Genomic DNA, 26,538 nt, shown 5'->3' on the forward strand with positions numbered 1-26,538 from the left:
GGAAATCTGATTAGCTCGGACGAATTATGAGCTGTGATGCATTAAGCTGTCGAAATAACGCTTGTCTCTCATGAGTGCATTTTAAGTCGAATTATGAAACAGGTAGAAATTGCAATTAGTACAGAATTAATAAACTGCTATTGGAACTGCAATAAATTTATCAATGAAGTAAATATAAAAATTAAAGTGATCCATAATCCGCCCAATGTTTAATTAAAGCTTTGATCTGTACAGCTACAGAATATTTATTACCCGCCAGCATAAATATAATATCGCTAATAATAATATTTTTTCGCCGTTTTTTTTTAGTTTGCGCTCCCCGGACCAGTTTAATTAAAACTGCAATATCACTCCGAATCCGAACTAGCCTCGAAAGAGTAGCAGCATTTTGAATCTATCTCCTTCGCCGTCATAAAATACGAGACTATCGAACCGGAGAAAAGGTCAAAACTGCTACGTGGGCACTAACCCAATAAATTGAAAGTAATGCATTAAACCGCAATAATGTGAAAACGTAAAAAGAGAATGCAGCAAATATAAACTGTGAAAGTTAACCAGAAGCAACGCTAAAAGCTTCGGAACACTTGGGACTCGGATAAGGTTAACGAAATAATAACAGTTAAGCACGAATGGTTCATAAAAAGAAAATATAAATTAAAATACGAGAATTTCTTGGCGGAGGGAAAACGAAAGATTAATTAAGTTACATAAAAATGGTAAGAATGATACGAATTTTGCGGTTTACTAACTTTTACGTTTAATGTCGTTTACGATGAAAATTGTTATTAAACAAGTTTTGGGGGAGATTTATTGAAAGGCTTTGTTTCAAAGGTCACCGCAAGTTAAATTGCGTTGCAATACATAGTTTTGAAATCTAGATTTAGACACCTAAATTTTTGAGAAAATAGTTTTTAATACATATTTTTGTGCAAAATTTTATATGTCTCACGTTGTGTATAAAAATGGCAAGTAAAAAATATTATTTAGCGGGTTATGTCCCGCAAAACCGTATTTTGGTTTAAGAATTACGCGGCCCATAAATATTAAAATCATAACAGCATTTTATGTGTCATGAAATTGATGTTTCATAAGAAATTACTGAGATTGAATTATAGGTTTGTTCGGACTATCAATCTTCCTACATGTGCGATTTATGACTACTTCAAAAAAAATACAAAAATTCGAATGATGACACGAAATATGAAGCAAAGAACAGAAGTCACAGCGAACACATTAAAACAAACAACTTGCCACAAATCACATGTAAATAATTACGTGGAATTGCCCTCACATCTTTGATTTATTCATTTTAATTTCTTGTTTAAATTCGTTTTTACGACCCTTCCCAAATTCAACGGGCAAATTAAAAAGCCGGCTGCCAGGCAAATTTGTAGTAACGTTCAACTTTGTATTTATTCATCCGGTGGCGCAAAATTCCGTGAAACAGGTAATTTCGAATGATTGGAAAACTAAAAATACTCAAAACCGAAATGTTGAATTAAAAAATAGTTTGTTTGACTACTAGAACAAGGATCTGGAGCGAATCATGTCTTTTCAATTATGCACAAGATGCGTTCTAACACGAATTTCCTGCTGTTTCAGGGCTATACTCCGGTGTTGTCCGATGCCAGCGCGAAAGGGGCTACTAGCGCCCCAAAACACCTTCCTTGATACCATAGCAACAAGATTCGATGGAACACGTAAGTAACATTTCTCAACATTTATAGGAGGTTAAATCTTATTTATCCAATTGTTGGTTTGCTTACTCCGTCCCTGAAAACATACAATTCGTTGAGATCACCTGTTGCTCTCTCATTCTGTTGCATCATGTTCCAACATATTGCCATTTTTCACTCCTGAATCGATTTTCAGCCGGACACCAGTAACACGAGATACCGCTGTTATTATTTAGGGTTGAAGGATTCGAGATGCAATGATTAATTTAGAGCTGGTTTCCAAGTTTACGTTATGGCAGAGACAAGTTTATTTACCTTCAAAAAGCGTGATGGATTTAATTTTAAAAGGGAGCGGTAGCGACCCACTTTTAATCTCGTGGAGAGATTACCTGGATTTTTATATTACAAAGTTTTCATATTTTCGAAATATTAACGCGGAAAATTGACGGGAAAAATTACGGGCTATTATTACACGTTTTCGGTTTTGAAAACCCACGTATGTATGCATTCCCAATAAGGATAACGCCAACGTATGAGCTAAAATTACCTCTTGTTTAATTTGGATAACAAAGCTTATGAACATTATATAACAACTTTATTTCTGACGAAACGCTTTACACGATTATATTTTATTTTTAGAGTTCTCTAAATGAAGTACGCAATTTCAGTCAGGTATAATTAAAAGGAAGAGTTTCAAACAAGTGGATTTTTAAGTCACTTTTGTTTCAAAGCTGTCTTTAACATGGCTCGAAGGACTTGTGTAATTAGACGCCGGCACTTAAGGCTATTAAAATGTGTTTCATCTCGTGAATAATAAAATATATTTATAATAAAGTAACAAACGTTTTATACTACAATTCTTTCCCCCTTCGTCAAACGAAAATAAACAATTGTTCGTACCAGAGCTTTAAGCGTCAGACTTGCGTAATGTTGAATATTACCACACTTTGAGTTGTATAAGAATAATTGGAAATAAATCCTTATTGGCGTCACACCACACTGAAATGACTTTAATTAGTCGCCAACAGGAACCGGTCTATTTTCGTTTGATTACCTCCTTTGCTAATTGGCACCTTTCGAATAAATTTATTCAACCGACGTCGATCCTACATATTCCGGAGAACAACAGTTTTACCTACGAACAATCGCTGAAACTAAAATGAACGCAATTTTGTGCAATTAGAAATATTGTACGTTCGCAACAAGCTACGTGCATTTAATTCGCCGGCTTCCGCTGAATTGCAAGAGAATCTGGAGGCCAACGTTTCAGTTGTAACCAAGTTACACAATAACTGCTTGAAAATATTATCTGGATAATTCGAAATAATACGTTTCAGATGCTGGAAAGCTGAATTTCACGATTTCAGCAGACAATCTTGTTGTCCGATTTTGAATGACTTTAATCTAAAATTAAAAAAAAAATGCCTATAGCAATTATTTCTATCTATCAGACTTTCAAACATCGAAGAACGAAGTTATCTTTCTTTACTAAATGTTAAATGAAATAAATGTTAATCTCGGTCTTTTCGTGCATCTACTTTTTCCGCGGCCATCTTTGTTTCATAGTTGTTTAACAAATAAGAAATCTCAAATCAAAATCTAAGGTCACGGAAAAACGAGGTCCACGAAAAAAGCGAGATTTACCACCAATTTCCCAGAGCCCCCTAGTTAACCTGTATAAATTATGGAAGTAATTTTCGCCAGTTTTTGTGTACTACTAAATCCGAGTGATTATGGGTTAAGATAATCCATCAAAATCGTAAATTGAAGTCGTAAACGCATCGATTAAGCATCGCACTCTCAAAATAACCCAATCGCCCCCGTAATTATCGCAATCCCGAAAAATGTGACAAAAATACGAAGATGCACGTGTCAGAGCTCACAATTGTCGGTGATATTCAAAGGACTATTGAAATCAAGCCTTTTGTGACGCAAACTATAACCATAACGCTTCTACCAAAATAAACTGCAAATGCTGTTCACGTGCAAACTGAGAGCAGCGGTAATCTTAACGTGATCAAGTAAATAAGTGATGTGCATTGAACAGCTGTTTAATTAATTGATAATGAATATTCAATTAATCGCTTTTTACAACGGCGATAAAACGATCGTTGATATTTTGTTTACACGGAAAGTTTTATTATCTTCTGACAAAAGTTTGATACGGCCCTCATCCAAAAGTAAACACTTGTACCTGCGCTGTTAGTAATCGTGTAAAATTAACAACACAGGCAGTCGGGGAAAACAACATTTTATAACAATTTAGTACGTCGTAAATCACTGGAAGATACACACGGCAGGTTTTTTAAAGGAAATACATACAATAAAAATATACAGTTTTATTAAAAACATAAATACTGCACGGGTTCTCGAGACTTATAGAAATAATAACGTGTTTCTCATTTTTCAAACATGCACTCCTCTATTTATTTTCTTTATTTTTACATTTTTTCACATCCTAGCATTGTTTCTTAATAATTCCTAAGCGCCAATAAACCCAGTTAGAAGCTTCCCTTTTTCTATCTACTGTAACAAACCATTGTCACAGGATGAAGTGGAAATTATGAAACGTCCTTGAGGACACGCCAATTTAAATTCAATTGGGAGTCACAACTGAAGGATGAATTACGAATCACGAATCCACCACAAAACTGAAATGAGAACGCATACCTGAAACCAAATTCCGAATTTAATTCAGAATCTTCACGACGTCTCGTCACGTCTTACTACTATAGTACAATAAATTATTTCCAATGTGAAGGCACGTTCGTTCTATAGAATCCAATCGGATGTCTGTCTAGTCTACCATTTTTACTTCTATTTGCAAACAGGATTAACGAGCATTGGAAGAATAAGCTTGAGACTGAAGAGGGTTAAAAGTCGAGTGGTAACTGATCTCGTTATTGGTAACTTTGACGAAGAATTTCGGAATTTAGGGAAACTTTACTTAAACTACTTTAAAAGATTATTGTCCAATGAAAAGCTCACTTCAACAGCCAATTAAGGTGGAATAGTTAATGAATCCTCCTCGGTCCCAATAAACCAATATCAGTCATTAATTTTTTGCCTCACATAAGTATTCTTGTACGATGAGATTTAATTAAAAACAAGATCTCTTGTGATGAATTTTGTAAAAAAAAGTTCATCTGGGGTACTTAAAAAGATATTAAAAATTTTGGGAATTAAGTAAAATTTGAACTTTTCCTTAATTAAACTTGTAGCCGCAAAAGGTGCCTCCACAGAGGTAGTTGAACTTTTCGAGTGTTCGAGACTAGGATTTCCTGAAAGTTTAAACCCTTCAAAGGATTATACGATTGTTGCTTCTGTTTTATTTACAAACGTTTCGAACAAATCTGAACTTTCTTCCAAACACAATACTTGGAAAAATCAATTCTACCTCCGCCAATGTTTCCAATACGAAGGCGATCGCCAAATCTCCTATTATTAAAAGAATCCTCAGAATAAAAGAAGTAACTACGTGTCTCAACTTATAAATATAAAACCTCGAAATAACTTTTGTATTGAGTGGAATCCTGTTAGAATTGACCTCCGCTTTATTCCGTGCAGTGCATGAGCACATTATTACAAATCCAATGCTGTAATAGATGTCGGAAGGTAAAAATAGAACTGCAGACATTTAAATAAAAGACTCGTAAAGATGATTCCGGAATTAAAGCAGCATCCCACGTCAATAGCATCAATCGAGTTTTATTTGCATGGGACCCGAGTTGAAATGGGTTCGTTGTGGAAATTAACCCAAGAACAATAGGAAACGTAAATATTTATAAAGCGGTTATGACTTTTTGGAAGCGACGCTTTAAAAGTCAAAATCTGACCCGAATCTGAATCTATTAAGTGCATAAACTGATTGGGGTAACACCGTTGGTCGACTCTGAGTAGCAAATGTTGTAATCTAAGAGCTTTGGAGAAAATGTAACGAGCGTGACTTGAATTACAAAGCTCTGGAAATTTTACACTCGTTAACATTTTTTATATCTCGTTTTTTATGCGAAATCGCCAGTTCGCAAAAACATAAGCCATTTTTAACGCAATTAACTAGCGGTGGGATTTTTTACGGAGAATCCTGCCTACCAACAAAAGGTCAAATTCGTCTGAAATTTGCAATGAAAGTGGTCTTTATTAACTTTCATGAAAATTCACAATACGGGCATGAGCTTGGAAGAAGCTACGTCTGCTAACAAAATTAGGTTCGTGGATGAAGACTCCGATATTTCCAATTCTTCTGCAACAATGACTACGCGAAATTGTGGCAGCCTACAGGATATTTCTGTAAGCCCGGGGTAGAATCGCGGGGATAAAAAATGTAGTTTTGTTGAACGACACTTTGAAATAACTCAAATTTCTAGTTTCGGTTCTTATTGATGTGTTCTTAAATTAACTTCACTAAAACCGAAGCAGAAACTTCTCAACTATGCAAAACTGATTTTGCCAGCCTTAGTCAATTTATTGAAGCCCATCAACTTAAAAACTTCCAACAAGTTCCCGATAAAGTGACTACAAAATTTGCAGTGGCTTCCGCTTAGTTCCTCGTCGTAATTAACATATTTACACCTCCGTTGCTTCAAAGATTTATTGTTGGAACTTTTTCGGAAAACTTGCAAAGTAAAGCTTTGATGTAAACACACTACAGCGTCGTTGTCGGATCATTAAAGTAAAACGAAATTTTCATTAGAAACTTGCATAATTGTAAATTTATACGGAGAGCAACGCGTTTTGATAGATTAATGGTGAGCTTTTACCCAAAGCTCGCGCGTTATGTTTTTTAGTTGCAGGAATAAATTACCAGCCTGTAGCGACAGATACACAACTTTCAGCGCATACATCACAAGATTGCTGTTTTAGAAATTCTCTACTTTACTAGATCCAGATATCTGCTCACAAAAGGAAGATAAAGTTGAGCAGTTTGTCGCGGTTTTTACAGGGACACGACAAGTTAATAATTAGTTTGAGACGGCTCGGAATATATGAGGAAGATTAGGCGGAGACAGGCTGACGCTCAAATAAATATTCAATTCTATGATACTCTTGAAACATTTATAATTAATCTCGCGCGATCCCTTCCTTTACGCATTTCACACTTTCCATTTGACTGGAATATTTTCGTGTCAGATCCATCCCGATTGTGTAGAAAAATCCTTTCTTGTTGATCTTTTAAATTCGAAAGTGATGGATCACTTTGTGCCGCGCTTCGCTCTCCGGAGCTTTTTCCGCTACAAAAGTACGAATTCAAACAGGTTGAAATTATTGAAGCTGCAATAAACGTGTTCAACGGCAGGAAGATGTTACATGATAGTTGTGTGATTAATCCGAAGGGAGCAGGCGCGTTTTAGTCGAGACACTTATTAAAACTGCTCTGTTTAGTCCATTAGAGGAGCCCCGCTAAAATATTACATTTTACAAAAAAAGTTTTATTCAAACACCATTAGTGGGAGAGCTTCGAGCTTGAAACTTAATCAAATTTTCGAGTTATAGACAACTTTTCCATAAAGCGAACGCATGGAGATTTTTTTCTAAAATACAAAGCGATTATTTTACTTTCAAGTAGGCGATTCCTTCATTTCTGAACAGATTTCAATTGAAGTTAGAACCTTCACAATTCCATAATGAGTTTTCCACATTTTCCGACCTCACTTGAATTGATTTTTGATTATGCTGACTCGCAAAAACTTAAACCTTTAAAACGGAGGATTTTAGCCGTTCAAATATCAGAGATTATTATTTTACTAGTGTATATTTCCACTTTGAATTTCCGCTCATTCAGTGCTTTGAAAATCAACTGTAATTCAATTAGATCGGATTGTCAGTTATTTTATTTGGTTTCAGGATCAATCAATCAACACGCGTTTTTTAGACCATTGGGTCATGGTTGCGACAGCAAAAACACGACTCACCTTTTTGCGCCTATTTTTACTTCAGTAGTAAAATTTGACGAAATCAAATAAACAGTTCGACCGCGGAACGAAAGTTCCTAAAATTCGGGGAACGGGAATTTTGGACTGTTTAGACGCCACTATTTGTAATTTAGCCTTTGATATATATTTTATTCACCGGAAAAACTAAAAGAATGTTTCTTTTCTCTTCAGTATTTGTTATTTCTTACTGAGATTTTGCAGGTGTGTTAAAACGTTCTACTTCTGGAAATTTGTATTATATTTAATTGTGACGAGAAGTAGACTAGAACAGGTTTTGAAAGTTTGCGAAAATATAAACTTTACGACTTGTTTTAAAATTGTTAACGAAGGTGTAAATCCCACAATACAATTTAAGAAGTCTAATTTCAAGATTTATTTAATCACCGACCTTTTGCAATTTATTTGTTTTCTGCTTCGGCGAGTTTTACGTTACTGCTTTTCTAAATCTATTTTTAAATAATTGGAAGTGTGGTAGTAATCATTTCGAGATAAATTCAACAAATTCAGAACTAATCAGCAGTTTTAAAGGTGGGTGAGTGAAGCTTCTCGAGATAAAAGTACCGCTTCGCTAAATTGCTGGGAAAACTTTCCTAGGAAAATGATATTGTCTGTGCAGATGCTTAAGGAGGAAAACTCCTCACCTCTTTTTACTGATCCAAATAATCCAAAAATAACGTTTAACAAAGGAAAATTTTCAGGGGATTAATGTGTTCAAAGTTCCGTTTCTGGGGCATTAAATTGTAATTATTCCATTAGTTTGCTTTTATACAACAATGGTACATATCCTAGTCATTTCACAGCTATTAACTTCCTCTAAAACTTGCGTTTTAATATCGATAATATAATCCGCATTATCCCTGTGTACTTACAACTGCATTAGATATTTCCTCCAAATTCGCTGTTTTCCGGGTAAAAGCTGCATAAAATTTTCACAGCTTTAGAATAACTCCAGACAGAAATTGCTTGCTTTTAACATTTTCAGCAGGGCGTGCTAATGAAATATTGCTCAATCGTCTGTTGCGGTTTTATTCACTGTCAATTGAGGGAATTTTCCAATTATTCCGATGCAAATTTATTCAAAAAATTTTGACCGGGGCGCATGAGCGCATGTTTACGGTGTAATAATAATTTGTGCAGGTGTCAACACAATTTGTGATGAGTTTGCAGGTTTTAATTAGAAACTAACAATGGAGCGTTCTAGGAAACTCCCGGCAATAACACAATTAAAAAACATTCAGCTTTAAAAACCATCCTGCGATTTTTCGAGTTCCACTGCGAAATTAATATTATTGTTATAAAGTTCAAAAGTTTATTTCGCCAAGGGCTGGTAAAAATTTTTCTTATGTTTCTCCTAGGCTGAGATTTCCCGAAAACTCTATTCGAAAAGAGTAACTTCCCCAAATTTTATAGTTGTAGCACTAAAATTACCAAAATTACGAATTTTAGCCAAAGATGTCGTCAATTTTTGCTTGTTCTAACAAACAAAAATTTGTAAAATTCCAGCCTTTTGCTCTAAAATTTTGAAATTTGGTAGAGTTAATAAACTGTTCAAAAAGAGTAATCTCCCCAAATTTCATAGTTGTAGCACTAAAATTACCAAAATTACGAATTTTAGCTAAAAATGTCGTCAATTTTTGCTTGGTATAAAAAATAAAAATTTCTAAAACTTGAGTCTTTCGTTCTACAATTTTGCAATTTGGTTGAGTTAATAAACTATTCAAAAAGAGAAACTTTCCCAAATTTCATAGTTGTAGCACTAAAATTACCAAAATTACGAATTTTAGCTAAAGATGTCGTCAATTTTTGCTTGGTATAAAAAATTAACTCCGATATTTAGTTTTATTATTTTTTTAATTTGAGTGTTTTTACGTAAAAATCCAAAAAACAAATGTATCAACAACTGAAGCTTGCCTTTTGGATTGTCGCATGTACTGAAACATTATAATGGAACTGCGGCCTGGAGTAATAGAAACGAAAGCTCGTCTCACTGCTACGAAAGCTTTGAAGTATATATCACTCTACAGAAACAGAAACACAAATCATCTTAAAATACTGGAGCACTGACGCCCATAAAAATACAACCGGAGATTTACAACAGTTTAAAAAAATTACATGAAAGTGACATACTCCTGTAATGAACACCCAAATAAATATCTCGTGCATTAGCGTAATTATTTTATTCAGCAAATTCCGGAGCACAGCTGTGTCTTTCCACAATATGAGCCTCATAATTGAAAAATTTACAATAGACAATATAACGAGTCATTTATTTCCACTGCATTTTTCCCACGTCGCTCTTTGTATAAAATTACACTTTCCACATTTCCTCGCATTTCAATAACGCACCCCTTCTCAATTTTACCACATCGTTCCGGTCTTTTGCGTCGTAAAATTGCAAATTTAAGAGGTCAGACTGCCCCATTTCCAATATTGTAGCTCGGGAAAGCGTACAAAAACTAGTTTTCTCGCAATTACCATTGAAGGTGAAGAAATGAAAAATTCTGTTTTAAATTATTCGACCAAACTTACCGACTGTTAAGCAAACTTGCAACAATGTAAGGATAACTTAGGAAAATGGAATGAGACTGGGAAATTCGCAATGTTCCGAAGCGCAAACTATAACAAAAGGAAAATTTCGGTTAAGATGCTTGAAATGGAATAATTACGCACACAGAGAATTCATCCTACATATTGCCGGTATGTGGAGTGTTTCCCCAAAAGAGGTCACTTCTCAAGAATTCAGGAAGGTAAACAAGTTGGAAAAGCCCTTTCAAGATAACTGTTGATAATTCACCTTGGATGCGTGGAAAGTTTGAAAGGTTACCTTCTCGATTATTTACGTAAATGGAAGAAAAATAACGGCAGTTGTCAGGTGATTTTTGGGTTATTCAAAGCCCTTAAAAATTCATGCCGAGCGCCCTCGGCTTCCTGACGTCATGGTACACAAAACCATCATTAAGTTAGGACTAGTTTAATTCCCCACACTTATCAAACTTTTATAAACCTCGCAGAAAACAGAGAAATGTCAGTTTCTACTTCTGGGTTTCAATTTTTCGACATTCTGAACTTTCGGAATAAGACACTCAAATTTTGCAGAGGGTAAAGAATTGAACTGGAATCCTAAATTGTAACACATTTTCGCGGTTAATTTTACGGTAGCAACAATATTTGCATAACATAAATAATAACGCTTCAGCACATTTTTGAGGAAGTAAAATGTACTTCATGGAATAAATTTCCATTAAATGTACGTGTTATTTTGCCTAAAAACTGATATTCCAGGTAATAAACAGAGGAAAACACCGCTTGGTTTTGTTACAATAGGGAGATTACGTTTTGAATTTGTTAAAATACATGATCACATTGAAACCACTGGAAATAGAAATAAAATTGTGCGCATTAAATCTTTGTTGAAATTAACTTCACAGATAGACCAGTTTGTTTTTATTTTACCGATCACCACTTAAATAGTAATACAGCTTAGTATACATAAATTTAGAATTACTTCCATTGGGAACTGTATTTTTCTCGCGTGTGACAGCCCGTTAAATTAAGAACTCTCTTTAAAGAATGGTAAATGAACAATATATTTTTCACCTACTTGAAAAATGGCTGAGTACGACAACTTCCATTGCAATCCTCATAAAAAATTCATTGCCGCGAAAGCGAATCTGTAACAAAAATTGCAATTTTTCATTAGCACCAGTGCCAGTGTGGCGCATGAAAATCCGAAATAGTGTGAATCCAGTCTTCACTTCATTTAAATTACGTTTATTCCCGCTATATTAATGGAGTAATTGATAACAGTGGCTCGTAACTTCAATTTTTCAAATGAACTAGCAATTTAAATTTTATCGGTTTTTCAGCTCAATTTATAACTCGCTGTCAGCAGAAAATAATCGCGCAAGTTTCTAAGTCTCTGGAGTATTTACCCGCAGAAAATTTATACTCATAATGATAAGGAATTTTCAAAATTCGAACTGATTAACTGAGTAATCTACACGAAACTGCTCTCACTTGATCCTGTTAAGAAGTTACAGCGAGCCGAATTATCCCTAAATTCGAAAAACCGACACGAGGGTTGTGCTAAAAGCATCGGTGGTACAACAATAATTCAGTATAAAGAAGAGTAATTTTAATGAGTTAGTGTCCTTGTAAAATTAGGGGAGACAATGGGGGGTTATTTATATTGACACGAACACATTTTGAATAATGAAACGGGAATTAATGTGACACTTTCAGAGCGTGAAAAACTGGCTTGTGACATTCTTGAGTGGGTACACTCGAATAATTTAATTGGAAAAAGTGCCGGGAATAATTGCGTCGCTCTTGCTGATTCAATATTTGAGCGATCCCGTAATTTCGGGCAATTTATTCAACAGCTTATTAGCCGAAGGGTGGTCCGAAAATCACAGTTTTCTTGGCGTAATGCGACTACATGAACTTGTAAAGGGCGTTATCGTGATAAACCTCATTACCAGCAACCCCAGAATTTGTCTGTTTAACCTGCTCCAGTGATTTATTATGGAAATATGCTTGACATAATTCATAGTCTGCCTTTATCACATTACAACACGACGATTAAATTAACTTATCGATTAAACGTCAAATCGGACTTTCTGTCTTATTATTGACCACAAATAGCCCTTGTATTGACTGATCTTTTGAATTTTACATCAACTCTCATGGAAATCCGCGTAAATCGGTTTTCTACACCGAAAATGATAGTTTTATGTAAATTCGTCGCTTATGAGTAATTAGATGCTAAAATAAGTCGGTCGTGGATTAATTTTCGCACCTCCCTAGGCTCAGATGTTGATTAGAGGTGTATTAAACGACCCAAGCGAATGAGATTAAACCGAAGAACTGCTCATGCTAGAGTTTCAGCGACATTTTTACGTTTTGCCAGAGGGTACAGTCGTTGATTTCGAAGTAAAAATAAACTTGTACCTAATTAATTTTTAACTCGACCGAGTATAGGAGATGCAGTTTAATTTCTCGAACAATGGGGACTCTCTAGGTTAATTAGGCGCTCCAAAATAAACTCAAGAAGAAGGCCTAGCGAGAGCAGACAACTCATTAATTCTAGGGATTCCTCTTTTGTTTAAACCATACTTTTTACTGAACGCTTATTTCTTTGAACTTATTGAATCGAACAAGTTTTTGTTGCTCTTTTTACATCTCTGACCTTTATCGAATTTATCCTAAATACTCTTTTGTATTCTCCGCCCTTCAGACATTTTGAATTCTTTTCCATGTATCGCATTTAAATGAAACTTTTAAGAGTTCGTCTCATATTTTAAGGCGATTTTAAAGCTCCCGTTGAAAAATCAGTTATTGGCGACAACTAATCCAATATTGGTGGTACAGTTTTTAGTTTGGCGCTTTGTTCGCACACAATCTGGTCTAAAGCTCAAGCAAGCATTAACTGCCTCAGACCGTCCAAAAAACCGCGAAACTTCGATCACAAACTTGTTCTCACCATGAAACTTTTGTTATCTCTACAAATAATCCGTCTGCTTTTTATACCGCGCATTATCGTGGTGATGCTCAACTTTATAATGCTCCATCACAACGATGATCAATTTATCAATGTTTTTACGAAGGACGTGCGTCGCAGCGTTATCGCAACTTTCAGAGCGAACAGTCGGACTTTTTTCTTTCAAATCGGATAAAATATGAACACTTTTCAAATTCTTGCAAATGTTGAACAAGTGACGGATGAATAATAAACGTCTTCAAAAGTGTTATTTATGGCGCTTTTCAAAAGAACTGAGAAGTTAGACTAGACATTCAATTTTACAATACGGAGAAGGCATGAGTAATCTCGCGGTTTTGGTTTTGCACAATTAATTCCGAATGTTTAGGAGGCTTTCGCAACATTCTGATTTTCAAAGGGTTTTCTAGCTTCTACTTTAAATGATTGATTTGTGTAAATGTGCAAGATCTGGCACAATCCAGTTATCTTCGCAGAATCTCGAAATGTTTGAAAGGTCGTTTTTCTATTTTTACAAAACTGCGTACCTCTATGCCGGACTATTAAAATTCGTTTGTCTTTACCACGTCATCACAACGACTTAAATCACTTTTATTAATTCTACCTCAAATAAAATTGCAAATTTATTGACATTATTGAATGTAATTGAACAAATAAACCGAAAATGACTAAAAACTTCGGATTTACGGAGGAAATTAGTCAAAATTTCTCAGCAAGAAGTTTCCGGAATCTTCTCCGGCGAAGGAGATCAGTTACAGCTTTCATTTCCGAGTTATGGAATTGTATTTAGTAATCCTACAAGACAAAGATGTTGTATTGACTCACACGGAATTAACTCAAATTACAATTGCCTGCAGCTGCTTAGCTGAGAGAACCCAAAGTTAAATCAATGCCTGTGCTATGGAGCTCATTAAAGGAAAAACTAGAATCCTTAAAATTGTAGTTCATCCCCTTCGAATAGGTGTAAAATCCGGCCGCCCCCGGAATTCTGTACAAAAATTCCCACATAGTTCCATTTCAGTGTTAATAACGCACAGTCGGCTTAAGTAATTTAATCATCTCTTTTCCGTTCCAGATAGCAACTTCGTATTGGGAAATGCACAAGTTCCAACTCTCTACCCCATTGTCTACTGCTCCGATGGCTTCTGCGAACTCACAGGTTTCACCAGAGCTCAAATTATGCAAAAAGGTTGTGCGTGCAAGTTCCTGTACGGTCCGGAAACGAAAGATGAGCACAAAACCCAAATAGACAAAGCCCTCGAATCAAAAAACGAACTGAAATTAGAAGTCATCTTCTATAAAAAGAACGGTAAGTCAAAACATTTGTTGCGCTTTCGCGTTCTGCAGGTGGTCTCTTTAAAAGCTCGCTATACGTGTGATTTATACTTTCCCAGGGACCCCATTTTGGTGCTTATTGGATATCGTACCTATAAAAAATGAAAAGAGAGAAGTTGTTCTGTTCCTGGCATCCCATAAGGATATCACCAACACGAAAATGGCAGAGATGTCGGAATGCGAGTTATACGACAGCGGTAAGCATAATTTATCAATGCATAAAAATTCGTGAAACCATTACTCGCCTCCAACCAATCTTTGAAAAGAAAAACTCTTTGTCAAAAGAAAGTTAATTAACTTCAAATTTTACACTCTCTTTATGATTTTCCTTCTCGTGCTCACACCGATAACGTTTTAGAACATCAAAATTTTTATTGTTCGTTTTTCTTACATTGTAGAAAATCTCATCTGTCAAATACAAACCTTCGTTGTTAAATTTTCCAATACCTAAGTAAAAGTGGAAACAGACTGACCCAGTTCACCTCAATTGCACAAATTCTCTGCAAATATTTCTACAGAACGTTAGTGAAATGTAAACAGCGAGTGATTAATATTATTAAAATCATTTGCTAAATATTTACACGTTCATTAAACACATTTCCATTATTCTCTGATCTAACTTAAAGCAGATCAATGGAGACTGAACTACATCGCTATGTTAATATTTACTAATTAAAATTCTTCGGAAATCAACAAAAGTAATTTCAATAGACGCTGAGATTACAAAATTATCGCATTGCATACAAAATTTTTCTTCCAACGAAATGCTGAAGGGGTTATATACCTACAGTTAAAATTTTCAACCGTCATTTTGTTAAAAATTATTAGTTCGTTTATTCCTCCGATCAATTACAAGATAATACATTGTTTTAACAAAATGTTTTTGGTTTTTTCATTTTCAATAATCCAGCCCTAAGATATTCAGCTCACCGCAAGACGCGTTTTTTTAGAGGAGCTTTCGGAGATCTGCTGCCTATAGCAGCTTCTAAAACAATTATTTTTACAAATAAAAATGCTAAAACACTTCTAAAAGTTACCAAAATATGTGTACAAATTTTTATCTTAATAAATTAAAAGGTCATCTCAAGAAAACTTTTAGAAAAATTGCTTTTTTTACGCTCTGACCCTTAATTTTTGAATTTATTTCGTTGGTGTATACTTTGATACAACATGAGATTGCAATTATTAATAATTTCATAAAGTTCTCTGTGTGTGTTATTTTGATCTTACCTTAAATGTGTACATTATAAATTACTCTTAATAATTAAATATTGGAATATTACTTCATCATATTTGTGCTGCGCGTAAATATTAGTATAAAATTATTAATAAGAAGGAAGTGTTTCTGCTCACATTTATCACAAAATACTTTCCAAAGCAAACCTCTGAGTTTAACGATTACAGCTTCATTTTAACTCGAAGTGCTGTTGAAGTAGTCTTTGAAGTACATTTTCTAAGTTTCTGAAGTTACTATAATGCACGTATCTGATATTTTTAATCAAAATTAAAAAAAAATGCAGCAATAAATGATTTAATAATTCTAAATGAAATATAATATCAATATCCACTACCAGTCATTCGTCTTTGATGGCAGACGAAATATCTGAAACATTTCTAAATGAAGCAGCCATCCTCATTTCGCCCAGCCTTTACCGAAATGAGATTTCATGTCTAACCGCAGACGCCAGAAATCTTATATCATTGTGTTAATCAAGATAATGAGCGAAATCTGCAGCAGACACTGCCAAGAATCAATAACCAAATCAGCATCGTTAGATAATACAGATCCGGGCTCCAGTAATAAGGTTTGTTTGCCGTTTGACGCTCGGCTCGTCGACGAATGCTTCGTTTTAAAAACGTATAATTACTAAAAATATTTGCCAGCCGTTTTAACGTAAACTAAGGTAACCATAATCCGTTAATAAAGCTTCGACGAAGCAATATCACGTCTTTTGCAATTAAACTGCTTATAAATTGAGATTTTGGTTAATCTTACTTATGAATTTACCCTCGGGTTCGACAACACAATTATAGACTTTCATAGTTTCAAACTTTCCCAAAATCATCCCCGAAGTGCATCAAGCTAAAGTATTTCCACAGAAACTGTCACATGTCCTTGGTAAGGGATCGCATTTTTAAATCCGATAAGAGCGGATCCTCGCGGAAGGATCCCTTCAGGATAATTTGACTAAATTATGCACGAGGTAAACTAAAACGACGGAAACACGAGTTGCGTACGGAATTTCGTGATTTATGAGGAGCTCTAGTCGCAATGATAAAAGCTATAAAAGCTAAAAAGTATCTTTCAGCTAAATATAGTAGATATAAACATTCCTTGAAATCCCAAGTTGGAGATCCTTCAAAATAAATAGAATAAAATTTCTTTGTATCCGCAAAACCTATTAAAAAGGTTTCCGTTGACTTATTTAAAATAATTTGTTCCGCTTCAGTCAAACAAACAAAGATTTTGAGTTACTACACAATCTGTGGTTCTTTTGAAATGTGAGCTTTGACTAAGGACCACTTCCGGGTCAGACAATAAATTATCGGTTTTAGGTAAACTTAAAATTTACGATAAGCACACAAAATGCAAATTTTGATATAAGCGATCTTTGCGAAAAAATGTTTAATTTAAATTAAGGGTCGGCTTATGTTGGTTCAGATAAATTCAGTTTATCGCCGTGTGGATAATTTTTTATTTTCGAGGAATAATTAAAACGTACGTATGCTTGCATAATGAGCAGGTTTTATTTCGTGAGATAGAAAAATCTGGATGTGCAGGATTTAACAATGCCTGATAAAAGTTTAAGTGAAAAATATGATAAAAATGGAAATGGGCGAAGGCAAAAGGCTGAAAATGTAATCCACTTGCATTTGGTTAAAAATTAACCTTAAAAACTCCGGATTTTGTTGGAAAAAGCAATATTCCAATGGATGGGAATTAACTCTGGGGTTGTTTGCAGGAAATTATCCTTTTGTGGGGGATTTCTGCCTAATTCAGCAGAAAACTTTTAATCTCACGTATATTTGAACAGTTGCTCCAATACGCTTGCAGTTTTGTTATTTCAATTATGGTTTATTTTAGAATCTTGTTAAGGACTGTAAGGATAAGACTAAAAAATCCCAAGACTTGTCGTTATTGTCCTTAAAAACGACACATGTGCTCTCAGAATATTCTCATTTAAATCACCTCCATTCTGCTTTCCATTTTGTTCCATTCTCTTCATTTTGTTAATTTTGTTTTGCTTTCTGCACTTTTTCGGAAATAAATCGACGTCTGTGTACAGCGGCCGTTCTTGGAGCTCGCTTCCGAGGTGCTGACTCTTGCCTCCTTGCAGACGCTAACGGTAACCTGGACCCAGAGGCACCACCAGCAAACTACGGAAGAAGACGTTCGAGAGCAGTGCTCTACCAGCTTTCCGGCCATTACAAACCAGACAAAATGAAAACTAAACTCAAACTGAATAATGTAAAACATCTCTCTTTGGGCAAAACACATTCTAATTATGTTCTCTTTCAGAACTTGTTAAGTTCAACACCAGCGCCCTTGCCTGAATATAAAACTTCGGCAATAAAAAAAAGTAGGTTCATTATATCACATTATGGGATGTTCAAGAGTGGATGGGACTGGCTTATATTAATGGCCACGTTTTATGTGGCCGTTGTGGTTCCTTACAATGCCAGTTTCTTGAATTCGGAGAGACCATCAGTTATCATGGATGTCTTAGTGGAAGCTCTGTTTTTCATAGGTAAGATTTTTTCAATAAAATCAGCTTAAATCTCGCACAAATAAAAGCGACAGGTTAATAGGTATTTACCTGGAATTTCAACCAATGTGAATGATAAACCCTGGGATTTGCTATTGACCCGAGCTGCTGAAACATGGGCACAACAAAGCTTTTATCTCAGTCCAAATTTAAAATACAAGCGAAAATGGGTCTCATTAACAGCAATCAACTAATTTATTGCTTAAGTGGTAATTAACTTAAGTGAACAAAAAATGAATTAAAAGTTACAACGTTTATCGAATATTAATTTTCGGTAAACTGTTCCTCTGATAATAGTTATTTGTGCACTAAGGCCAAAAAGTGATTTTTCTTTTGGCCGAGCCTTTTTTTAAAGAAAGCGAAGGCAAAATGGCACTTTTTGGCCGTGATGCACACAAGATTTATTAGGCGACATAATTAAATTTACAAGTTAATTAATTTTTATTTATGATTTATTGATTTAATCATTTATTACAACTGAATAATTGTAAATATTTATGAATTCTTCAGAAAAGTTGATATTTTCTTTATTTTTTACATTTGCAGTTTCGTGAAGCTTCACAATTTGTATGAATTAGGTTTAATGTGCTTTTTGATGTTGTTCAACACGTCATTGTTGCACTTTACAGCAGTTTGTCGATTTGATTTTACCCAAATAATTATAAAATTAAGAGTAATGTCGGTATCTTGATGTAATATGCAAAACTATGGATAGATGGCGCCACCAAAGATCGGCCAAAAATGTTTGCGGCTAGAAAAGACTTTTGAGGCCTAAAAGTTCCATTTTCAGTTTAGGTCGCCTAAAAACAAATTTTACACTCATTATTTATGAAATCAAATTTATTTTGCATAGAAGAGCACCTAAGACAAATAAGTACTAAATTTTTCTTTAATTCCGGAGCAATATCGAGTCGATTTTCCTAATTTCAGCAGTTAACACGTTTGATTTTCCATCACATATACTTCAGTGACATGTGACAAGTAGTCGATATTCAAATCACCGTATTAACTTGTTTATTTGGATAACAAAAAGCTTTGGTTGCAATTTATCAACGAAGAAAACAATCAAAGTTTGTAATAATATGCAGTTTCAAAATGTCAAGCGATCCTAAAATTTTCTTGTTTCGGTGAGTTTATCGGAAAATCTAACTTAAGCTGTAAGTGCTACGTCATCGCACGTTCCGCAATTCAAGAATAATATTTTTCTTTTTCGCTGCAAAACAGGTGATTGTCATCGGAATATACAAACCTGAAATAACAAGGTGCATTATGTGTAATTCGAACGTACAAACTAAACAGTACTCCGAACAAACGGAGCATCTTCGTGTATCAAACAGGTATTACACAATGACCCTATCGAACATGTCCTAAAACCGCAGTATATTGGTGTTGTAACCTGTAATCAATATTACATAACACGAGCCAATATGTCAAATGCGAGAAAGACCGTGCCAAATCAAATAAATACCACTAATTCCGGTTTGTTTGTTTAAACATTTTAGACGCCTTAAAAATTTATGACTTGATTTTTCTTACAGCTTTGTAAATACAAGAACGTTACAATTCCTTTGTGATGCATTGAAGAAAATTGCATTTGCTTGAAAGCAAATAAAACGCCACGGTTCACATATTTTCATTACTAGAATTTTGCGTGAAATCTCTCAAGACTCGTGAGAAACGACAAAAGTCTCCTTTCATCTCAAAATTATTACACACAACCCATCAGAACTAACAAATAATTTACAAAACACCGTCTATACAAATCTTTAATCAGACTAAGACAAACATGAACGTCCAACAAATATTTACTCGAAATTCTTTTTTCTTTAAATTATATCAGGCGAAAGCGAATTACCTACGCTAAGTAAACAATACCCTCATGAATAACAAAGGGTTGGCACAAAGATTTGTACAGGGATTTTACCCTTTTTCTTTCTAGTTCTAATTCGACTTCGGCATCAGATAAAAACGACCGGGATGTGAAAGGAAAAATATCAAACTGAAATTGACACGAACAGAAGATTTTGTATCCAATTCCTACAATTTATAACCGAGATAAAGCTATATTGTGTTCAATTGTAACGACGAAACTCAATTTTATATCAAATTTGACACGCGAATGTCGCGTGGTTTACTGCTGAAAATGGTGGATGCGCCGGGCACTCATTAACATTTAAAATACCAATTTTTGGCGAACAGGGGAGTGAAAATGGAATTAAACAATCCAGGAGTTGGTTAAATATTTAGAACAAAAGTGTATGTCTAATGCTGTAATGTTATTATTTGTTTGTTAGCGGTTTTCAACTGGCGCTCTCTCAACAAATATTGCTAGCAAATGATTAATTGATTTCTGCATTTATTCTACTTTTAATTAAAATGTGAAATTGAAATTTCTGGTAGAATAATTATGTCGGGATTCATAAACAAAGACAATTAGAGTGTTAAATTTTCAAATTTAAATAAGTTTGTAATAATAATTTCTCTTTGTAAAATATTGTTTAGCGCAATAGTGCGATCAAATGTAAAATTAAACAACAATAAGAGCAAATATCAAAGCTGTACGGTATTTAATATTAGGGAAATACAATCCAGTTGAAATCATCTTTACAAGTAACCAAATTTTGGTTTTTAATTTCAAATGGTATTTGTTTCTCGTCAATACAAAGAATGCCGATTGAAGCTACAATCGGACAGGCTTTCATTGCTTTCTCTGTTTGACCGAATTAAACCTTCACAATTTCAATTATATACAATCTCATTTATACATAAGTGGCTGTGCTATTTTGGACCTCAGGAGGTTTTTCGATCATCGTAGTTCAGGAGATTTTGAAAGAAGTGAAAAACAGGCTTAACATTCGGCAATCACTGACTATTCTTTTGACCATATAGCAAAAAAAGTGCGAACTAGATCACTTTCCCTAGTTGAAAAACAAGAACAAAGCTATAAGCGATGTCATAAGATTTAGTCCTTCTGTGGGAGCAACAATTTGTTTGTTTTTGTAATTTTTTTGATAAACGTATTGAACATAAATATTCTTGATACCTTCAAAACTTCAAACGCATCCCAATACATATTTCAAATTCTGTTTAATTTGATAATTGGCAAATGATTTTAGTTTCAAAATTAGTTTTTAATATAACATAGTATTGGAATATATCGATTTCCAGTCTAAATATAGAACAACAGATAACAGACCGTTTGTAACGTTATAATGTCAATAAAATCACATCAGTTACCATTAATTCATAGTTCACATCTAAACAATTCAGTTAGAAAATGTGTTTTCTTTGGAAACGCTGAAAACTAAATTAATATTGCAACCAAAAATAGGGGTAACTTTGACCTTTAACATTGATAAAAGTCCATGACCAGCTGTCCGCAATTTTATTTTCAAGAAAGTGAAAATATAGCAAATGACACCTTCAACATATATCATCTTTCCGCTTGAAGGTCTCCACATCTCATTTTCCTCTTTATTCGTCTCCGCGTCTGTTCATCAAATATTAGTAAAGTTCAAAGTTGACAAGACTCGTGGCTTCTAAACTAAAAATTAAATGACTTGTTTCTTTTCCAGATATTTTATTAAATTTTCGAACAACTTATGTCAATAGAAAAGGAGAAGTAGTATCAAACTGGAAAGCAATATCGCTCAACTACTTGAGGACTTGGTTCATCGTCGACATGCTTGCAGCACTGCCATTTGATTTACTTTATGCCCTCTACGGTGAAGAGGTAATTTTGTTTTAATTTAATCTCTCGTTTAGAAATTCCTCATAAAGAGAAAAGCGCGACTGCCCAACAGTGTCGCTCTAAACATTTTATTTTTGTGTTGGGGTAACTTAATTAAATGAATTGACCGAGAACAAAACGAGTGACCTACAAACTTTAATATTCTTCTTTTCAGAAATCCAGTCCATTTCAACCACATCTTATCAAATTAACTCGGTTGCTTCGCTTAGCGAGACTTCTTCAGAAAATGGACCGTTATTCTCAATACAGCGCCATGATATTAACCTTGCTTATGTTATCATTCACTTTAGTCGCCCATTGGTTGGCTTGTATCTGGTATGTGATAGCAGAGAAAGAATTGGAAACCGAATTGGGTGAGTTAAGTAATGTACGACTTTACAGCACGATGAGTTTTCGCTGTTCTCTCTGTTTCCGCTTTTTGTGATTCATCAAAACTTTTCCACTTATTGAAGCCCAAAGAAAACTAATTACGTTAAAAATTCGGCGACGGCTAAAAAGCTAATAATTTTTGCGTTTGTTTACAATCTTTTCAAAATGGAGAAGTTGTGATTGGTTTGGTTGAGCCGGGAATTCTGTCCCTACATTCTCCTTTATTAGAGATTCGATATTAGCACACATAAGACGCTTATTAAAATTGGCCTTTAATAACTTCCCGTTTCCATTCAAAACACCTGGGTCCAAGTTAATTAAATTATTTATTTCAATGAACATGAGCGAGCCAGTTTTGTCTTTTAGCCACGATTCTTATGGTTGACAAAACTTTGTAATAACAGAGTGCTGAGAAAATCTCAATGTTTGTACCAAAGACAAAAAATAAAAAAATTGACAGCAATGCAATGCAGTATAATTTTGACCACTTTGGAGCAAAAACGGAGATGCGCCGAGTGCAGGCAAAAATATTCTTCACAAAACAGTACAATTTTAACGCTCCAATAATTCATAAAAGTTTCAGGCACGAGTAAAAATCTTGGGACTGAGAAAATCTCAACTTTTCTGTTTAACTCCTACAGGCATTTTGTTTGAATTATATAAGTCAACTCAATATTTCCGAAATTATAGATAATTAACATTTTTAAATTCTCAAAGCTCAAAGTCGAAACGATTTTTTAAGATTCTTACCTTTCGACAAATGAAATTCAAAGTATTCTGATTCAGCGGATTATTTCGCGTAAAAGCAAACCGATGAAACCAATCAACTAGTTTCACTTTAATTCGAGGTTAAGCTAGAAACAATGTAGGGAATTTGAAATCGATATCTACTAATCACTTATCACTTAATTGACCCGAAGCTGCTTCATAATTTGTAATTGAAATTTATTGATAAACGCCTGAAGTTATACAATGAACATTGGATGCATCGAATAAGTTTTTTTATTTGGAAGAATGGTGGATGCGCCAGGTTTGAATAATTTATTTCCATAACAATTTTTTCTTATTATTACATAATATTATTCCAATATCGAATTAAGGATTATATTCCTCAATGTGGCAAGGACAGATTGGGGTCATCCCTCGGGATTATCTCATCAAAACAAGTTAACAGTAAACACAAAACATTCAATCTAAGTAAATGTAAATTAATCCCCTCGTAATATTGGTGATGCGAAATTTTCCTATTAAAATGAGTACACTTTGACACTTTTTTAATAAAGTACGTCTTATAAAAGAACACAACGTTTTAAACGTCTGTTCGGTGGCAGAGAAAGAGAAAATGAACGTTGTTTGTACTGTATAAGACGTATTCAGAGTGATTCAATCTTGCTTTTAAAATACCTAATTGCGAAAGCGTTCGCATTCGTATACAGAGTATAATTTGAGAGAAAATCTAATTTAGAATGGAGGAAGCCTTCCCCGGTTCTAATCTCCACAATTTCTAGTATTTACCGACGTCTCAAAATTCTTACCAATTTAGTTAAACTGTGAAGGTTGACGGATAAATTGCTAAAAGGACAACCTGAGAAATACAACCATTTACGATTTTTAGTATAATTGATAACAATTATATTTCTTTTAGGGTGGATTCACACGCTCGCCGATCGCTTAAAGCTCCCTGACGTCCTTAACGTCTCCAAAACCGACGCCTACGTCACAGCGCTGTATTTCACCTGTTCAAGTTTAACCAGCGTCGGTTTTGGGAACGTCAGTGCTAACACCACCAGTGAGAAAATCTTCAGTATATGTGTGATGCTGATTGGGGGTAAGTTTTTGCTGACTTTTCCCGAATTTCTTTTAATGTGGCCCAGCCCTAATGCACGCTGTCGTCTTCGGAAACGTAACTGCCATCATTCAAAGGATGTACTCAAGACGATCTCTATATCAAACTAAGTGGAGAGATTTGAAGGACTTTTTCACTTTACACCAAATTCCCAAAGAACTCAAGCAGCGGATGCAGGACTACTTCCAAACAATCTGGTCGCTTAACCATGGCATCGATATACATGAGGTCGGTAAAGTTTAGTGGGCATTCTTGTTGAATATTTTTGTTGAGGTTTGGATTTGCGAAATTATATCAATATTTATTAGAGCGAAGTTTGGAGTAATTAAGCGGAACGAGCGATACCTTGTTATTTATACCTGACGGGAGTTCTGATTTCGACCGGAATTATTTGTAATGTAAACAGACACAATTAGGAGCAACTAATTCGTTATTTCTGCAAAAAACTGATAATTAATCTAATTCAATCGTGTCTTTTGACGTTGCAAACTAAACTATCCCTTGATAATATCAAAGACATGTTGAATTTAGTTTTAAATGTAAAACGTAATTCCGGATAGTTGGAGATCACTGAATAACACAAGATAATTTAATTACTTTGGATGGAAGTAATGGCACATTTCTGCAGTAATAAAAACTGCAGACAAAGCAGATATTTTTAATCGTAAATCAATAACTTTCTAAGAACTTGGCACAAATGAAAGCTTAGAGTCATACTTTAGGTGCGATTCAATCTTCTTAATTAAAAGTTTTGTAACTGAAAAACCGATAAAAAGGATTACAATGGTCGCAACTATTGTACGAGAAACGCGAGTTTTAAACTCAAAAGTCAGAAACTAATTATTGCGATGTTTTTTTCCATTGAAGACAATAAAATTGCTGTAGAAGTTTAGCCGCAATTAATTTGGTTTACTAGATCCGAACAGTTCCCAAATGCATTTTCCGATTCTGTCTCCGGTTTTAACATTAAACTTGTGAAATTTCGACAGACTCTAAAAGAATTCCCCGAAGAATTAAGAGGCGACGTCTCCATGCATCTTCACAGAGAGATTCTGCAATTACCAATTTTCGAAGAGGCTTCTCAAGGATGTCTGAAGCTCCTCTCTTTACATATCAGAAATAACTTTTGTGCCCCGGGCGAGTACTTGATCCACAAAGGGGACGCTTTAAGTTACATTTACTACATCTGCAATGGCTCCATGGAGGTGGTGCAGAACGACATGGTCGTCGCCATCCTCGGTAAGTTCAGTGACTTTTTTTTCAACTCATGAAATTTCAGGAGCGACATGATTTTATTACCCTTCGCGTACGTGGCATAAAAATTCATATTTTCGAATTAGCAAGCAATCTGGTAACCGATCTCGGGAATGTGAGAGCATGCCTCTTTAAACCTTTCACAAGAGTTGTCGTCTCAGTCCCTTTAAACCCTCTTCAACAAGTATTTACTAAAGCAACACTTTCGAAACAGGCAAAGGTGATCTGGTAGGAAGTGACATAAATCTCCACCTTCAATACCCCGCTAATGGTCCTCCTGAACCAAACCGATCTCCTGACATCATCGTAAAATCCAGTAGCGATGTACGTGCCCTCACGTATTGTGACCTCAAATGCATTCATACTCAAGGACTGGTTGATGTTTTACGGTTGTATCCAGAATACCAAAAACAGTTTGCTAACGACATTCAACACGATCTTACATTCAACGTTCGGGAAGGATATGAAGCTGAGGTGAGGATAAATGTTCTTTAGCACGTTATAAACCAAATATATTCAAGTACACTCCTCCGTCAATATTTACTTTAGCAAACTCTCTTCGTAAACATTGAAGGGATGAACTGACGGAAAACTTGATGTCTATCTAATTGGATTACTTACAGCAAGAATCGGATGCTAATGGGATGCCATCTTTGACTCTTCCCAGTATCAGCGAAGATGATGAGAATCTGCACGAGGAAGGGGAGACGTCACCCTTGTCGCCGAATAAATCGCCCCTACATGGGGTTTCCAACAGTCCGAGACACGCGAAATATAATTTAAGGTAAAGGAATAAACGGAGCAAAACGCTTCCGGCAAAGACCAAAAACAATTTTCGTTTTATTGGATGAAAACGTCTGCGTTCTTCTTAAATACACAAACGAATTCGACAAATAAACTATCTCTAGAAGTTGATAAAAATGTCTTATTCAACTTTTTAGTTCTCGTTTTAGTTTTTAGTTTTTGTTGAATCTCATTGAAAAAATATGATTGAATAAGTTATCCAACGAACTACTTACAGAAATCATGAATTTGGCAAGGTGTCTGACAATCTGAAAAACTGATTTTCCAGAATGTTTTCAGAAACCAACTAATTCTATTAAAAAAAAC

General features: G+C 34.8%; 1 protein-coding gene across 2 annotated transcripts in view; it reads left to right on the top strand.

Annotated features, from left to right (window-relative positions):
• Nucleotides 1–26,538, top strand: part of Elk (Eag-like K[+] channel) — a 36,795-nt gene that overhangs the window by 8,324 nt on the left and 1,933 nt on the right. The window contains exons 2-13 of one of the 2 annotated variants that reach the window (XM_088046378.1): nucleotides 1,603–1,700; nucleotides 14,182–14,415; nucleotides 14,501–14,638; nucleotides 17,729–17,910; nucleotides 17,962–18,190; nucleotides 21,784–21,941; nucleotides 22,114–22,312; nucleotides 23,974–24,156; nucleotides 24,203–24,402; nucleotides 25,164–25,413; nucleotides 25,643–25,902; nucleotides 26,052–26,212. In XM_088046378.1, coding sequence (XP_087902504.1) covers nucleotides 1,625–1,700; nucleotides 14,182–14,415; nucleotides 14,501–14,638; nucleotides 17,729–17,910; nucleotides 17,962–18,190; nucleotides 21,784–21,941; nucleotides 22,114–22,312; nucleotides 23,974–24,156; nucleotides 24,203–24,402; nucleotides 25,164–25,413; nucleotides 25,643–25,902; nucleotides 26,052–26,212 — 2,270 coding nt within the window. In that variant the 5' untranslated portion in view covers nucleotides 1,603–1,624. The remainder of the gene's footprint in view (nucleotides 1–1,602; nucleotides 1,701–14,181; nucleotides 14,416–14,500; nucleotides 14,639–17,728; nucleotides 17,911–17,961; nucleotides 18,191–21,783; nucleotides 21,942–22,113; nucleotides 22,313–23,973; nucleotides 24,157–24,202; nucleotides 24,403–25,163; nucleotides 25,414–25,642; nucleotides 25,903–26,051; nucleotides 26,213–26,538) is intronic. The other variant, XM_088046379.1, reaches the window with a different exon arrangement.

The sequence above is a fragment of the Gnatocerus cornutus genome, chromosome 9 (genome assembly GCF_029298725.1).
Source record: "Gnatocerus cornutus isolate USDA-ARS CGAHR chromosome 9, icGnaCorn1.1, whole genome shotgun sequence".
NCBI lineage: Eukaryota > Metazoa > Arthropoda > Insecta > Coleoptera > Tenebrionidae > Gnatocerus > Gnatocerus cornutus.